An 18,127-nucleotide genomic window follows, 5' to 3' on the forward strand; every position below is an offset into this window, starting at 1 on the left:
AAGGGATGAGTTTGTAGTGAGGTTGACAGGGTGCAAATGCATTAACTGACTGAGCCAATCTGGTGCTTCTACTGGAGACTTTATGTAACACTGACCTTCCCACCCCCTCATTCCTGATAAGCAGCATGGACTCAGCTGTCAGAAGGTCAGGTGAGTACTGCTACCACACTGTCCGCTACTGGCTTCTGGCTTCAAAAAACAAGCAGAAGCACCAGATTGGCACCACCAGCACATCTGCAATCCACCAGCCTCACAATTGCTGCACCTCTTGCTCCATCCATCCTGATTTACTGCAGTGACTCAGCAGGACTGAGGTCAGATGACTAGTGCAGCTCCACCATACCACTTGCAGCTGTTTCCATTAATATGTCAAATCCATCTACAACCCAAATTAATAATAATAATAATAGCCTTCATAACCTTTTGCCTGTCTTTGTTGTACCCCGCAGTTCATAAAAGCAAAGGTCTGGTTAGGAATACTTTAGGTCAAGCGAACAATTGCAGGCTGGGGCATTTACTCCTAGGTGAATTTTCTTGCAGCTAGATGCACTATGCTGCCATCTTCCATGTCACAGGGAGAAATGGTGTCACTGGCATATGAAACACAAATGTCTGGTAATAATTTCTGAGAAGTTTTAGGTGATTTCAACTCAGCCTGTTGAAATACCTGGGTTACACTGCCATGATTGAAATTTCTATAACCACACGAGGAGAATAGAATAGGTCTAAAAGCCATCCGATGTAAGTAGATCTAAAAGCACTTGTAAAAGACGCTCAGTCTTTGAATCTCCAAGTGAAGACTTGTTATATGCAGCTGTACCCTAATAATTAGCAGTGATCTTTTCCTCTCTTCTGAGATTCGTCAATGCACACTGAACTTATGGAAAATTCAGAATTTGGCTGTTATTTAGCTCCCCTCAGGACTTGGAATGCTGTTTCAAGTAGGAATTGGCTTTGTTCCTCACAACAAGAAGGCTGTTCTCCTGGATGTGTGCTTAAGACCAGGGAAATAAAACAAAAAAATAAAGCAGAATTTTGCTGGCTGGCTTTCAGTTCCTCTGAGTCATTCCTTCAACTTCATTACATGGGTCATTAGAGAATAAGTCATTTTCATTCAAGCAGCAAAGAACACTGTAAGAATTCAAAACCAAGTAAGACTATTTCACCTTGTTGTTGTTGTTGTTCAGTCGTTCAGTGGTGTCCGACTCTTTGTGACCCCATGGACCAGAGCACGCCAGGCACGCCTATCCTTCACTGCCTCCCACAGTTTGGCCAAACTCAAGTTAGTAGCTTTGAGAACACTGTCCAACCATCTCATCCTCTGTCGTCCCCTTCTCCTTGTGCCCTCCATCTTTCCCAACATCAGGGTCTTTTCCAGGGAATCTTCCCTTCTCATGAGGTGGCCAAAGTACTGGAGCCTCAACTTCAGGATCTGTCCTTCTAGTGAGCACTCAGGGCTGATTTCTTTAAGAATGGATAGGTTTGATCTTCTTGCAGTCCATGGGACTCTCAAGAGTCTCCTCCAGCACCATAATTCAAAAGCATCAATTCTTCGGCGATCAGCCTTCTTTATGGTCCAGCTCTATTTCACCTACCAGTGGCCAATCCCGATGTTCACTTCTTCTTCCCTCAGAAAGACCAAAGACTACAGTGAGCCCCAATCCAGTGAGATTATTTTACCCATGTACTACACAGGGGGGTTATGTGTATGAACAGTAGGGCTCTCGCATTGCAGTCACATGCCTACCCAGAGGCCAGTTCTGTTAAGGGTCTTATGGTCAGCTAAATAGGTATTGAATGACAGCATTCTCCACTATTTCTATCAGAAGATAAATTAGAGGCCATTTTACAAATTTCTTAGTTTAGGTGGAGAAGAAATTCTTAATTTCTCTCTCTTTTCTACAGTGTTTCTTTTACTTTTGCAAGCGGTAGCAGCATTAACTATGTTGGCAGCCCATGTAAGCTACACACCTGCCCACCTAGCAGTTCAAAAGCACTTCAAAGTGCAAGTAGATCAATAGGTATCACTCTGGCAGGAAGGTTAATGGTGTTTCCGTGCACTGCGCTGGTTCACCAGAAGCGGCTTAGTCATGCTGGCCACATGACCCAGAAGCTGTCTGCGGACAAACGCCAGCTCCCTTGGCCTATACAGTGAGATGAGCACCGCAACCCCAGAGTCGTCTGCGACAGGACCTAATGGTCAGGGGTACCTTTACTTTTACCTTTTAAGCTGTTGTTGTTGTTGTTGTTGTTCAGTCGTTCAGTCGTGTCCAACTCTTCGTGACCCCATGGACCAGAGCACGCCAGGCATGCCTATCCTTCACTGCCTCCCGCAGTTTGGCCAAACTCATGTTAGTAGCTTCGAGAACACTGTCCAACCATCTCATCCTCTGTCGTCCCCTTCTCCTTGTGCCCTCCATCTTTCCCAACATCAGGGTCTTTTCTAAGGAGTCTTCTCTTCTCATGAGGTGGCCAAAGTACTGGAGCCTCAACTTCCTTTTAAGCTACACCCAAAAAAGTTGAGAATATTCAGAGGGAAAAAATATTTAAAGTGATCTTTTTCTAAGAGAGTGGGGCTGAGAAAGTAAAATCTCAGGATATTTTTCCAGGAAAAATAATGGCTTCCAGGAAATTAGGAATCACCTCGTCTAGTTTTGCCAAGTATTAAGTCCTTCAGCAGCAGTACTCCAGCAAACTGCTTTACGAACTGTATTTCAAGATAAATATTTTTCATACATGACCTGTGTAGCTGTTATTTTCCATAATAATTAATTGTTTGCTTGCTTGCTTGCTTGAGTTCATACATGCCCTTTTCTGTAAGATCTCTTGGTGGGTTGCAACAATATTACAAATGGTTAAAACAATTTACAAACATAAGACGCATATATATTGGATATCAAAAGCCAGGCCACTATAGATGTCCATCTCTGACTTTCATTTCTGCAGATCAGGATCAACAGTTGTAAAGGGAGGTTTGGTCCTTAAATCCTACATTTTATAAAGTGTGTGGAGTAAATATTGCCATAAAGTGATATTAGGTATTAATGCTAGGTATACAATAATGACAAAACCAGTGTATTAGAAACAATTAATTTACCAGAAAAGAAAAGAGTATTTAAAACTAATACATCCATTCGGATGAGAAAATGAATTCAAAGCTCTAAACACTATAGGTCCCAAATGAATCAGACCATTTCCAACAATTATCTGTATGCCAAGTTTGCTACAACAGGGGCATGTATTTTTAAACTCGGCTATGGGATTCCCTTTTCCTTCCATTTGCAGATTGCCAAAATCCAACTTGTACTGTCTTCTGGAAATGATGCAAGGATTCTTATTTGAGTCATAGTTTAGTGGTCAGAGATAGTTTAGTGGTCAGAGATAAGCAAGGGGTTGCTTTAGTTATACATTTATTAATAATCCTTGTGTTTCCTTTATTTTGCCCTATAAAGATTGTTATCAATCCAGTGCTTTCAAGGAACAATGCAGGCTATAAATCAAAATAGACATGCATGGTGCTTCTCAAGTCATTTTTCATGGCGTTAAGCAGAGCTGAATATGAGTGTGCTTCATTCTTTGTAACTCCTTTATACGAAATAATTGAAAATGTTCCACCTTACAGAGAACCATTTGTTAGAGCTTACAATGCTAGATGCTAGATTCCTAATTAGGATGATACCACTCTTTTATGGAAGTAAGCAAAGTAATATTCTGTTAGATGCAGACAATAGGTGATGGGGTTCTTCAATAACTGTGCAGGGTAATTTTTATAAACAATCAGTATAGCATATAGTGTTTTCTTACTCTAGTAGTGTTGCTGCAATTCATGAACAATAGTATGTAACCAGCACGGCTCAGTTTGATGAGACACTGTTCTTTTTCTAAAAGACTATGTGGTACTTTCTCAGTTTGATGAGACACTGTTCTTTTTCTAAGACTATGTGGTACTATCAGGAAAAGTGTGAGGATCGTACCACTTCCTTCTCACAATGTGCCTATGTGTTTGGGTTGGACTTAGCAGTTCGAAAGCATACCAGCACGAGTACATAAATAGGTACCGCTGTGGCGGGAAGGTAAACTGCATTTCCGTGCACTCTGGCACTCGTCATGGTGTCCCATTGCTCCAGAAGCAGTTTAGTCATGCTGGCCGCATGACCCAGAAAACTGTCTGTGGACAAATGCCTGCTCCCTTGGCCTGAAGCGAGATGAGCACCGCAACCCCATAGTCACATTTGACTGGATTTAACTGTCCAGGGGTCCTTTACTTTTACTGATGAGGATCACAGTCTTAAATTGCTGGTGTATCTCTGAGATTAGTAGGTCTATATCTGTCCTGACCATACTGGAAACTCATTTGATGAATACACAAAATATCATGTTTAAAGAAATGTCTGTTTCTAACAGTAATTAAATCTATGCAGCACATTCCACAAAGTATTTAAGATTTGAGTACTCTTAAGCTTATTAACATCTTTGATGCCAAAGTTCTCTAATGTGTGAATCGCAGACGTTTACTGGCAATGCAAATATATCCTTTTCAAAATCTTGAGGTGCCTTGGGCCTGAAAATGTTACAGACAGGTCTAAGTTTTCTTTAAAACAATCATACTAAATAATATCAATTGTGTTTAATGTTGTTGTTGTCATTTTATAAAAAAAGGACAGTTTTCTTTATCTGAGACAGTCAAACGCTTATCCCAAACTGCCCAAATTCTGCAAAATCCATTACTAAACAAGCAAAGTATTTTATTTCAAACTGAACATCTGGTAACATTGTCTTCTGTTAATACATTTTGCCAACAGAGGATTACCACCCTAACTGTCACGGTAATTCCTATTGCATGACTTATAGTGCTTTGTAGCTGTTTTCTTCCTTGGTGTTGCATGTTCATAACTTGCCTGATTTAGAATGTGTCTGTTTCATCAGATATTGACTTATCACTACATATATTTCTACATCAAGTGTTATCAGTGTTGAAAACCAGAACTGCAGTTGAAATTAATAGCAATGATCCCATTCATTTCCGTAAAGAAAATGATTTAAAACTTTTGTTTGCTAGTCTAACAAGTTTATCTTTATTACAGCTGTGCATTTTCACTTCTGTTTCTTTTAGTAGGAATTTTTGTAGGCAAGGCTTGTGGAGGATATTTCCCAGTAGTTTGTATTTTGGATTGGTTTAAAAAAATTAAAAACCTTAGAATTTATATACTAGAAGACACAGACTACAGTTACTTCAGAATATTCTTTAATTCATCCTGTAGAATTCATTAGGATCTAAATGACAGTGCTCCAAAATAAGTGATTTGTGAACTGCAACCAGAGTTGTCATCTCAAATGCAACTTCTTTACATTAAAATGCCCCTTTTCCTGTTCAGTGTTGGTAGAAAGTAAGTGTATTAATTCCAGATGTGAAAAACATGGTTAAAGGAAATTTCAGTTGAGCAAGCTGAAAATTTGTCTGTACCTCAAGATCTGATACAGTGAACATGGTCTTCCTCCTCCTCCTTCTCTGCCGTCTGCTTTCATTAACCCCCAGTGGATGCATGCTGGACTGGAATTCTTCCATGCAGTATTGCTAGGAAATAAAGATAGTTAAGACTATGAGGCTTCTTGGAAGGTAATTAACTATCTCTAGCAGTTCAGAGAAGCATGTTTTGCCATCTGTACGGATGCTTTTAAAGCCATAGATATTCTTTCCGGGACATCTCGCTGCATTGTAGCCCTTGGAGTGGTAATAGCCACATGTTAAATTTGTGCTGCAGAAGAACAGGGCATGGCTTGCATGCAGGAGGCATGAGGGCTAACCCCTAGCATCTCCAGTAGACCTCAGATAGGGCTAGGAAAGTTCTCTAATATCTTAGCGAGCAACTACCAGTACTAAGTTCACCTGTGAGTCTGTGGACGAAACACAAAGGAAACTGTATTACAGTTGCCATAAATTATGTGGTGCATTGTGTTGAAGGAGGTTAAAGGGTTCTGTAAAAACTTAACTAATTCCAAAAATGAGATGGGGATCTCTAGTTAATAATGATTTCCATCTGTGAGCTGAGATGTTCTGTCCTAAGTCTTCACTTGCCTTTTCCCATTCTGCTTATGTGCTTTCTACCTCACACAAGAAAAACCACACGAACCTATACCTGCCCAATTCATGGAAGGCATAGTGGTGTGTGTGTGTGTGTATGTGTGTTTGCACTTTTTTCTTTTGCTGTTTCTTGTGCATTTGCACACACCTGCAGCGTAAATACTGCTTTCGTGATTTACATGTGTATATTGCCAATCTGGCTACGTGAGATTTTACAATAAGAAAATAGTTAAGGACATATAGGAGCATAGCCGACAAGTAAAACTGTCTATGAACAAGGTCAAAATAGACACATTAATGCAGGTAGTGAAATTCTAAAGTCAGCTGCTGTTAACGGAACAAACAAGAAAGTGTGATTTTCAGAAGAGAGGTGACAGTGGGTAGTGCTTAAGCCTTCCAGTACATCACTTTTCCACTGCAGTGTTTTCCATCAAGCTCCTTTCTCCTCTATGGAATATATACCGGTAATATATATTCCAAGAAAAACTTTTATCTAAATGTATCATCCCTACCTCTTTGCCACAGGATCCTTCTGGGAGGCAAGCACAGGATTTTCCTTATGATTTAGCTGAATAAGAAACAAGATAAGAAACAAGGCAGCAGAGGCCCTGAAAACTTAATTCCGTGTTAGGGTGGGCTCATACCTAAGGTTTGCACTATGTGCAGTCATCTTAATTCATGCAACAAGAAGGGAGTTGCTATCCACACAATTAGGCCTTTACCCTGTTCCACCGCTCACTACCTAAATGCCAATAGCTACACATGGCACAGGTTAGTTGTTGGTACTTACTTACACAGCAATTCAAATGGACACCATTTGCCCAATTGTAAAAAAAAAAATTTTTTAATTGCTCTTATTTCAAAGTTAAATGTGCTTGTTTTGTTTGCAGAAAGCTATAGACTTTGTTACCTAGAAGTTAGAATGCTAATGGGCATTCTAAAAGGATTTTTTTTCTGTTTAAGAAAAAAAAATTGAATTTAATTGTAATATGTTTGTGCTGTCTGTAGTTGTTCATTGAGTGTCATAGTTGTTAACTGCTTCTTAATACAGTGGGGTTTTTTTGTCACATTGGTTTGTTACTAACAAAAATTAGTATAACTGTGCCTGACAGATACAGTAAATACTTTAGAAATCTGGATGGTGCTAGATTAAAAAAAATGAATTGTTGTTTACCTTTAGGGTCCCCCAGGGCCACCTGGACCCCAAGGATTGCAAGGGTCAAAGGTGAGTTTCCAACTGTTACTTATTTGACAAAGACCCCCTGAGCTTTAATTCATTTCCATGCAGGGTATGGTCTGAAGGCACATGAGGCCACCACTTTGTAGAAGTTAAGGGGGCCTGGGTGTGATCATTGTCTGGGTTGGTGACCTTCTGGAAACAGCATGTATGCTATCGTGGGTTCCATGATGGAATAAAGGCAGGACGTCAGTGTAAGAATATAAATACTGTGCTCTTAAATGCGTAATCATCACTAATAGCACAACCCTATGTTTGTCTACTTGGAAGCCCCACTGAGTAACTGTGTGTAGGATTTCAGCCTAAGAAACTTTTTATTGCATTATGTTTCATATTTTATTTTTCCTTCCTTAATATTTATTAATAATTTAGCCACCATCACAATAATTCATTTAATTAATAATCTAATTTGTTATTTTAAATTAAGATACCTTAAATTACCCTAAGTAACCATACACAGTCTATGTTATTTTTGATTCTCATCTAAAGAATATGGTTGCTCAAAAAAGTGACCAGGAGACCAGGAGTAGTGGCGGAGCTTCAAGCTCCGGCAGGGGGGCCGGAGAGCAGGTGGGAGCGTGGCTGGCGCGCATCCCGGGGGCGTGGCATGCTGCCTGCAGGGGCGTGGTGTGCATCCAAATAAATTATTATTATTATTATTATTATTATTTATCCTGGGGGTGTGGTGCACTGCCTGCAGGGGCATGGCTCGCATCCTGGGGGCGTGGTGCACCACCTGCAGGGGTGTGGCGCCCAGTGTGGAGGGGGCAGCCGTGATGGCACCCCATTGGGATCATGCCGTCAAGGGCAGTACGCTCCCCCCACATCCCTGTTCCTCCGTCAGTGAACAGGAGTAGCCAACACGGTGCCCTTCGGATGTTTTCAGGCTATAACTCCCATCCAACAACATCTGGAGGGCATCTGTATAACTGAAATGAGTGGTCTTCAAAACATTCCCACATCCGCCTAGATCCTGGCCAATATCTTATTCTTATTTGTTTTACTAGGTTGCCTGTTGACACATGAGATTATTATAGACCAGCATAGTTAATTCATATTGACCCAGTTTGGACATAATAGTATACCATGGTTTAACACTAAGTGGACAAATGTGGACAAACGCTATGTTTGAAACTCACAATCCTTTGCGCTGCCTCCACTTCTTCATCACAGCCATGAAGAAGAGATAAGATGCATCTACTTTCAGACTAACTGCAGCTTATTTTTATTTGTAAAATGACAAACTAGTTTATTGAAACAAGCCTACTCCAAACGATGGTTTCTGATCCTAGCTTGTTTCAACAAACCATAGGTTAAATTAATCAGAGTACCCAGTTCAAATGAAACACCAAATTCTGTTTAATTTAAAAACAGCTGCTTCTTATTTCCTCATTGTGGCTGCTCCATAAGAGGGATGGGTGTGTGTGTAAGCCTAAGAATCAAGCAGTCTTTTTCACAAAGCATTGAACTACAGTATATTCCGGGAAATAATAATATAGTGAAATTAATTTTCACTTTGCAGGGTGAACCCGGATCTCCAGGATTGCCAGGTGCTGATGGAGAGCAGGTACTTGAACGATTATTGCTACTGAACATATGAATGATATGATAATAGGTTAATATATATATATATATATATATAGATAATTAAAAAATGTTGTTGTTGTTGTGCAACTCTCCCCCCCCCCTTTTCTTTTGTTATGGAATGAAAGATACAGTCAAAAATAAGTGATTATAGTGCCAATAAACAACCCAGAAGATGTTTCTGGATTTACTGGCCCAGTTCACACATCATGGTAAACCATGGTTATTAGCTCACTGGGAGGGGGAAATGCTTTCCATATAAAGGTCCCAGTTTCAATTCCTTGCATCTCCAGTGCTAAGAGAGACTCGGGTCTGAAACCCTGAGAACTGCTTCCACTCATTGTAGACAGCACTGTCCAAGTCTACTTGAACGAGTGGTCTGACTCAGCATGAACCAGCATCCTGTGTTGCAATATTTACTGTGAATATATCAATCTGGGCTGTTCTGCTGCTTTTCACTCACAATGAGGAGGAAGGAAACCACAATCTCTGGCTCAGCATTATGTCCAAACCAGGGATCATGGTTTGTTTTCCTCTTACAAACCACTATTAGTCATCCAAGAACAAACCTTAGCCACAGGTTGTAGTTAGTTGGGAGTGAAACCAACTATGATCCCCGGTTTGGACATAATGCTAAACCAGGGATTATGGTTCTTTTCCTCCCAGTGGAAGCTTATGGGAGGAAGGCAGAGCAAAATGGGAGTGGTTTGTTTATACACAATAAGTCATGCTCTGAGGCTGATTTTAGATGATACTGTAATATAAGACTATTTTATGTGACTGTGCTATTGCAGGGGCCTAAAGGCTCAAAAGGTGATATGGGTGACCCTGGAGTACTAGGAGAAAAAGGAGGAATTGGACTTCCTGGATTGCCAGTAAGTTTGCTTTAAAATGTACCAGTATTTTTAATTACATCTTTAGCGTCTGCTTACTCTTTAAAAGTCAAACATTATTATTACGAAGAGCGCCATTTTAGCACCATGAAGAAAGACCAACACATATAGAAAGGTCTCTCTAACAAGGAGCTTATAAGGTACACAATGACAGAAAGAGAGATGACAGGAGATCCACAGAGGCAGGGGAAGCAGAGGAGAAAATGTGTAGAAAGTGATGTATTTGGCTTAGTTTAGCTTCACAGGATGAAGATTAAGAGATCCAACCAAAGACATATGTGAAAAAGAGGAGTTTAAGGAAGGATTTGAAGGAAGAGAGAAAGAAAGAAAGAGAAGGAACCATTTGGGTACATTTTGAAGTGATTTCCAGGCAAATAGGGCAGTGAGGAAATATCAGCTTAGTATCAGTGCAACATGATACAAAATACGCATGATATAAAAAAATGCATGGAATGTATGAACCTTAGACCAAAAATTGTATATGTCACAGCATGCCCTTCTAGCCATCTCTTTTCCTTTGGGAACATTGGAGCTTAACTGCTTTGATGGATAAACCATTTGCTCTGTTTTCACCCTAGAACGTGAAATTTGACAAAAATTCAAAGAGCATGTTAATTGAACAGTGAAGGGGGTGGTGGTGGAATCTTTTATAAGGAGAGGCACTTTCCTGGGATTAATTTTAAATGTATTGAGATGCAACCCATTTGCAGTTTTTCCTGGGTAAGTCCTTTTGACTGTTATCTCATTACAAGGATCAAAATTTCACCATAACGTATTTTAAGTGATTGTATAAATGTAATTTTAAATAGTGAGTAGTAAAATGATTACATTTTAAACACAAGGGGAAAATGTTCCATGGACTTTATGCAGTCTGGGCTCTCTGTATTTACTGTGACATTTTGGCATGACACATCATTGATAATTGGCAGTCTGATTGAGCAATGCTGTTCTGTGCACAGTAGGGATACTGTACCCATGAAAAATCTGCTCCTTATTAGCAGCCCCTATGGGATCTTGTATACAGAAAACAAGAACAGATGCACATGGGGTCCTACTGAGCATGTATCATATTGAGCAGATCTGCTGATCAGTTTCTATGTGCACAAGATGTTCTGTGTTGAAATGGCCATTATTAGTGATGCTGTCAAAGTTGGTAATTACGTGGTTCAGAATGCCCACCCCCAATGCTTGAGTGTATTACCTAATTTCCCTAATAAATTATTGTCCAGTTTGTGGTGTAAAATGAGATTATGTGTGCCATGTGTGAAAATCAATCCACATCAAATTACTGTATAAAACACTAGTCAAGCACGATTCTGTAATTTACAGGTCAGTGTGTCTAGTATTTGTAACCCCACAAAAAAGCAAACTTGTAGTAGACTATCCAGAAAATACCCTCACACCAATTTGCCTTGTACTTTCATTTATTTCATTTTATTTAAACCCCATATTTGAAACAAGAAGCTCATGTTGGCTAACAAAAGATAAACTTAAAGAATAATATAAACTAAAAAGAATAATAAACTTAAATGTAATAGAATAAACTATAAACAACAAAGCAAATCAGCTAACAGAAACAAAATGTAAGGGTCACCAAAACTGTAAACCTGCCATAACGTCAACTGCAGAGACATGCTCCAAGTACATTAACACTGCAATCCTATATGTGTCTACTCAGAAGTAAGTCCAATTGAATTCAAATCTGACTTCAGATCAGATATAGGTTGGCTTGTGCTGTAAGAGTCATTGAGATAGGATATGGGCATAAAGCAAAATAAATGATGCCTTAAATTATAATTATAAGTGTAAATGATGTCATGAAAATCCATCTTCTGAACTAAACAATATCCATGAGTTGATAAGATGAAAGCTTTGTTCATTGCATCAGTACTGATTTTGTAGGGATCCAATGGTATGAAAGGAGAAAAAGGAGATGTTGGCTTGCCAGGTCCTCAAGGTCCCTCTGTAAGTATTTCTATGCTATCTCACTGCTTCCATAAAAATATACTAATGTCTTCTATTAAATAAAATTTTTATTTTTAAGAAAGAATGTTTTGGCATCACAGTTAAAAATGTTTGAAATAAAAGCTGATGGTGATAGTCTTGGGGGACCACAGAAATGTTTAGCAGGGTGGAATATGGCCCACCGATGATTAGTTTGGCACCCTTTCTCTATTGCCTTCTTGATAAAGGCTAATGGAGAGACCATTCAAATAAGTTTTTCTATGTGATACAAAGCAACAGTGCATTAGCATTTATTATTGCAGGCACAGGAATGGTGAGTAAGCTAGCCCCTGAATTTATATCTCACCTCTTGAATTGGAATGCCAACCACTAACAAATATCTATTTGTTGTTTATTAAATACTCTGATGCTGTACAGTAAATGCTTTACTGATGTTTTAGTTACGTTTTGTAGATCGATTTTATTGCATTCTATTTGTTGCAAGTTGCCTTGTTACATTTTATGAAAGAGCAGATTATACATTTTCAAATAAATAGTATATTTTATCTCACATAAAGGATTGCAGCTTTCAGGCAAATGAGAGGTGCTGCAATTCAGTAAGAACATGTGTTAGTCTGAACTAATTATCCTGCTTTTATATGTAGATCATAGGACCACCAGGACCTCCAGGCCCACATGGTCCACCTGGACCTATGGTAAGTCCTTTTCTGTTATTGCATATGCAACCGCTGAGAGATCAGACCAAAGGAGAACCATTCCTCTTTCTGGAAGCTGTGGATGGAGGACATTGGAAGGGCAGGGCTGGTAGGGGCAGGAGGCAGGTATTAGTAGGATCAAGACATGGGTATTTTTGTGGGTGTAGGGCAAGTGATGACATCTGAAACTGTGGAAGAGAGGGCTCTTGACCGTATAAATGTTGGCAATCATTTGTATGTCTGACTGGATATCAAGAGGGGAAATATGGAGAATCAAACATTTTAGAAATGGATCCAGTTGACTTTGAAAATTGATTGTAGTTGGAAGTTGATGTAGAGTTTCATTCTTCTTGACTAGTTAGGTACTGTATTTGCCAGTTAATTAAGGATTGTTATTTTATGCAGCTTTGGACAGCAACAAGAACAGCAAGCGCTAGCTATTGGCAAAGACCAATTTGTAGTTTAGAAATGTCCTCTCTGACATTTTCATTCTTATTTTTTAGGGACCTCATGGACTTCCAGGCCCAAAGGTAAAGAATCCAATACACAACTAACTTCATTATGTTTATTTGTTATGCACTCATACTCGTTAATCACGTTGAAGCATGCAGTCATGTTTTGTTCTTTGTCTCACTTTTCTGTTAAATGTGTTTTTTATATTCTTAAACCTTTAAGCAGCTGCTTAAGATAAAGCATTAAAAATATTTTTAAATGTAAGGATTTATGGCAATTTCCTGTGTCTGTTCCTCATCACCATAAGTTGAATTAGCTTTCTATAATGTTAATTATAGAGAGCCAATAAAAATATCTAGTTGTCTGGTGAGAGATTCAAGCTATGCCATTTGCTTAGAAAAACAGGGGATGAGTGTGTTGTGCACTTAAGAAGTAAAGTAAAATCTATTCCAGATATTACTTTCTTCTTTACCTATCTCCTTCATTCCTACTAATCTTTTCTGCTCAAGCTCCCACCTTTTACTACCTTTTATAATAAGTTCTCTTTCATTCTTTCGGTCTATGCCTTCATCTTTGAAAAGGCATTCCTAACAAGGGTCTATATCAGCGAAGTCTTCATTGCCACTGCTGGAAGAGCTATTCCAGATATATGGGGGAAATCCTTCAAAAGCCATTCCTGAAGGAATATGTATTTGAAAGAACTTTGTATACCATAGCTAAACTTAGTTTCATTTTTTTAAAAACTCTTTTACCAGAATATGTTTGTTTGTTTGTTTTGAAAGGAGAGAAAAGAAATATGCTGAGACCATTATGTGTAGCATTTAACACTCACAAAACTGACCATAGTTTGTTCCGTGCCAGGGCTAGCCTAATTCGACCTGAAGCATTTTAATGGAACTCATGACTCCTTGAGATTCTCAAAGCACCAAGTACTATAGTTTTTGTTTCTACAGCTTCAACAGCACAATCCTATACATGTCTACTCAAAGTTAAGCCCCATTTCATTAAATGAAACTTATTTTCAGGTATGTGGGTATATGGTTGCAGCCTAAAATAATGGGATTGTAATGGAGTATGCTATTGTGGAAAGAAAGTAATTCTTCTGCTCTTGAGTACCAATAAAAGAGTAGGATATTTTCAGAGTAATAATAATAATCTCAAAATAAATGGTCTGAAAAATTTGAGGGTTGCAAGATTCAGTTCAGTCAATTTCTGTAGAATGCCCGTTGAATTAAACTGAGCAAAATTCGTGTATCATTTTTGTGTTTCATTTTCATTCAAGCCTCTTTTGAAAGCTTTATCTGTCACAGATTCACTCAAAGAACCTTGAGAATAAGGGTACTAAGAATTATTTGTTAGAAATCCCTAGCTTCTGCAGAGCAAGGGAATATTGGCGCTCTAGTTCTCTGGGTGGGGGAGAGAGAGAGAGAGAGAAATCTGAGATCTACAATAACAATATTTCTTTGCTTAGGAGCCATGACAGTTACCGGTAAATAGGCTTGGAAGTGATTTAAACTGCAGGGTGGACATTGCCCTTACAGTCATATAAGGATACAGTAGCAATTATCTTGGGCAGCTCCCGATGGGCTTGTGCAGAAGAAGTTTTTAGCAGATTGTACTCTTGTTAGCCTATGCTTCAAAGCAGACTTACTTCTGGAGGGCAAGCTTTTAATGTGGATTTTAATACATAATATATAATAAAGCTATATTATAGCATAACATCGCATACATTAATTTCATGTGAAATTTCATAAACATGATAAGATCACTAACTTCTGTTGTTAATAGGAGTGTAACCACCTTTTTGGAGATCATTTCCTCATGGTTCAAGTGCATATTCCAATAAATCACACTCTTCCTCTGTTTAATTAATTATGCTTAAAGGTTTAGAATATCTTTCCAAGATGTACTGCACATTCCAGTTCGCCACGAGAACAAAAAGGGGCCACTTAAGGCTCACAGTTTTGCTTGAGTTATTCAGAAATGTTTCAACATCATGATGATGATGACTTGATTTGAATTTGCAAGATAATTGTAAAAGCTTTATACCTTTGATTTTAATACAGATCACTAACATTCCTCCATTTATTATATCATAGTCTGATAAAGTATATCTCACTGAACAGAACCAGTTGTGTTAAAGAACTGGAGTTTGCATCCACGTCTTTGACTGGGTCTCTTCTGTCCCAGCTTGAATACCTCTACCAGCACCCCCAATATACTTATACTTTTACATTTAGGGTGAACCAGGGTTAAATGGTCTTAAAGGATTGAAGGGTGAACCAGGTCACAAGGGTGACAGAGGGCCCCTTGGTCTTCCAGTAAGTAAAATACCTATTCAATTTCAGTGCAAATTGCAAACTGCTCTTTCTACTTTCAACCAAAAACTCTGGTTTACTCAATAGCAAATATAAAACTATTTCATGTTGGAGTAAAACATTAGTCTTGTTTTGTTTTTATCCAGAGTCTGTTCTTATATCATTTCATAACACATAGTTCTGTCAGTTGTTGGTTTTAATTTTTATTACCATTTTTGTGTCATTTGTCATTGTCAACGTTACAGCATCATGTTCCTCCACATTAATTATGCCATTATTGAATGCTGTGTGGTGTTTGAATTTACTATTTTAAGTATAGTGTGTATATATTTAAACTCAATATTTTTTTTCTTGAGTTCAGTATTTATAAGGATTGAGACATTAAGGGTGAAGACTTAAGAAACTATCTTCTGTAACTCATTTACTCATAGATTTATGGAATTGTTTTGATTTGACTACTTTGGAATAGTTCTTGTTGGTGGTACTTACAGTAAATTTGCCTCCAATGGAAGTGTGCTAAAATCAGGATTACTCAATATTGCCTTGAGTGAAAGAAGTGAAATGAATGTGCTAGGGCTAGACTATGTTAGCCATGCTATAGCCCCATTAAAATCAATCAGACTTAAGATAGTTATTGTGACTAACGTGTCCCACAGATTTCAATGGGACAAATATGTGACTAAGTTAATATGGATCCAACCCAGTGTTTGGTTTCTTATAGTCTTATAATACCATAAATACAAAAACATTTTACCAGTCTTTTTCAGTAGACGTTTCACATAATGAAATGAAAAATGGCCCAAACCAGTTAAAATAATTGAGACACACCGTTCAGAAGAGGCACAGTCTAGGAAAATCAAGCACACTGAAAACAGTTGAATTCAATGGGAGTTCCACATGTGCTTAACTCTTTCCAACTGAAATCAGTGGGGAATTAAAGTGTCTAACTTTGCCGGGGCAAGATCAAGGTTTTTAAAATACTTGAAGGGCCCAGTACTCACAGACATTGGTTCTTTCCAGTGAAGCCATCTGACTTGTTTAATTCAGACAAGTCATAATTCAGACAAGTATTAGCACTTTTGGAATTTTGCAGGATTGGGCTTTCCTTGTTCACACATTATCCACCAGGGGTCCTCTGTTCCTCAGCAGTGCCAGAATGAATTTGTATAAACTTTACAAAAGTTTTATACATCCTGGCCGGAGACCACATCCTATGGAAGTGATAGGTGAAACTAATTTTAATGAATTAACATTGCTCTAGTGAAAACCATTGGCACATTGGAACATTTTTAAATTTTAATACAGTGGAGAAATAGAAACATTCTTTAAGAATCGAGGTGTTTTTTTCTCATCTTATCATAAGGACATTCTAATGGGAACCCATATATTGTTTGTAATGCTCCGCAGTTTTCTTCTCCTTTCGGTTCTGGTAATGAAAAGACAGTTGACATGTCTGTGCAAAATTCATTATTCCCCTTGTTTTATCTTCCAAGTCAAAAGTCTGTTTTACTAACCTATGAATAAGGATGTGTGTATTAAAGTACAAATAAACTTCCATGATAATACATGAGGTTTGTAGCACTAATACATCTAGGGGCTCATTCTGATTTCATAAAATTGAGGTGAATTTCACTAAAAATAGTGAGATTACCTTAATGTGGGGCACGTTGCAAAGGGGATCAGAATCAGACTCTTCATGTTGTGTGTAAATTAAGACTAACCTAATGCAGTACTGTGATACTTATTCTAGAACCCTGTAGCAGCTCGCATCCTGTGTATAAACAGAAGTTGTACTTGTTTCATCATCACCAGTTACTAATCTCACATTCTTGTCATTCGTGTTATCCCTGCCATCTATGCTTCCACTTAACCATACAGGGAGCATCTGGCTTAGACGGAAAGCCAGGACCCCGGGTGAGTCCCTTGTGTTTGTATGTCATACTTCACTACTAAATCTACATGCTTTACGGCAGGCAGATTTCTTTTGCAGTTCAGTGTGGTACCACTGCTGCTGCTGCTATCGCTACTGGTACAGCGCTGACTAGGCATTTTACAGGAGGCTCCATCAGAGAAGGAACCCCGGCTAACAAAAAAGCTAGTAACCTTCGAGATGCAAAGGGCCTAAGGTGCTATAGCTGTGTCCAATGTGAAATATCGGCTGCAACTAACCCAGCTGCCTAAATATACCTGCTACATAGGGTTAGTGCATGAGATAAAGAAAAAGAAAAAAAAAACACCTTGTCCATGACAGGTGACATGATAGAAGATGAGGCTACAGTGAAATCACTGATATCATCATTCAAATAAAAATGCCCATGTGTCTGCATCACCCTTGCCTGGTGCATTGATCTGATCCTGCTAGCTTTGTTAAAGAAGCCAGCACTAGTAAAACTGCTCTTTGATTCAGATACAGCCTTCTTTTATTTCTCTTTTGCTTGTATTTCTTCCTTGAGAGTCAACGGGAGAAAGCTGCTGATTGCAATGCTCAGAACAAGCCCTGCCTGATCTTTTTAAACCACTAAGTTACACCATGTTAAAAGACACTGCACTTCTGCTATTTGAAACAAATATTGCAGCTTTCGAATGACGGGGAAGTTAAGGAATAGCATAGCTGTAAACTTAAAATCTCCTCCTCTAAGCTTGCCATCTATCCTTGTGGGTCTTCATGTGAATTGTGCATGGTTGTTGTTGTTGTTGTTGTTGTTGTTGTTGTTGTTGTTGTCCTAAGTCCCTTTGTTTCAACCTTTAACCTTTGCCCCTGCTATTTGAAAACCTTTAAATCAGCTGATCTACAACATGAAGGTAGAGATGAATGAGATGGGACGAAGCACTGTTTGAGCTTGCCAGAGGGATTGGGAGCTCAGCTGCCCCTTCAGTGAAAGTCCAATCCATATTCTCTT

The 18,127-nt window shown here is 38.7% G+C and overlaps 1 protein-coding gene across 26 annotated transcripts in view; it reads left to right on the forward strand.

Moving 5' to 3' along the window:
* COL25A1 (collagen type XXV alpha 1 chain) overlaps nucleotides 1–18,127 on the forward strand; it is a 269,680-nt gene that overhangs the window by 234,573 nt on the left and 16,980 nt on the right. For 17 of the 26 annotated variants that reach the window (XM_033160230.1, XM_033160234.1, XM_033160235.1 and 14 more), the window contains 9 exons: nucleotides 4,803–4,826; nucleotides 7,263–7,307; nucleotides 8,842–8,886; nucleotides 9,698–9,778; nucleotides 11,699–11,761; nucleotides 12,406–12,456; nucleotides 12,960–12,986; nucleotides 15,150–15,230; nucleotides 17,106–17,141. In XM_033160230.1, the coding sequence (XP_033016121.1) occupies nucleotides 4,803–4,826; nucleotides 7,263–7,307; nucleotides 8,842–8,886; nucleotides 9,698–9,778; nucleotides 11,699–11,761; nucleotides 12,406–12,456; nucleotides 12,960–12,986; nucleotides 15,150–15,230; nucleotides 17,106–17,141 (453 nt within the window). The remainder of the gene's footprint in view (nucleotides 1–4,802; nucleotides 4,827–7,262; nucleotides 7,308–8,841; nucleotides 8,887–9,697; nucleotides 9,779–11,698; nucleotides 11,762–12,405; nucleotides 12,457–12,959; nucleotides 12,987–15,149; nucleotides 15,231–17,105; nucleotides 17,142–18,127) is intronic. The other 9 variants (XM_033160237.1, XM_033160248.1, XM_033160224.1 and 6 more) reach the window with 3 other exon arrangements.

This window comes from Lacerta agilis, chromosome 9, assembly GCF_009819535.1.
Source record: "Lacerta agilis isolate rLacAgi1 chromosome 9, rLacAgi1.pri, whole genome shotgun sequence".
NCBI lineage: Eukaryota > Metazoa > Chordata > Lepidosauria > Squamata > Lacertidae > Lacerta > Lacerta agilis.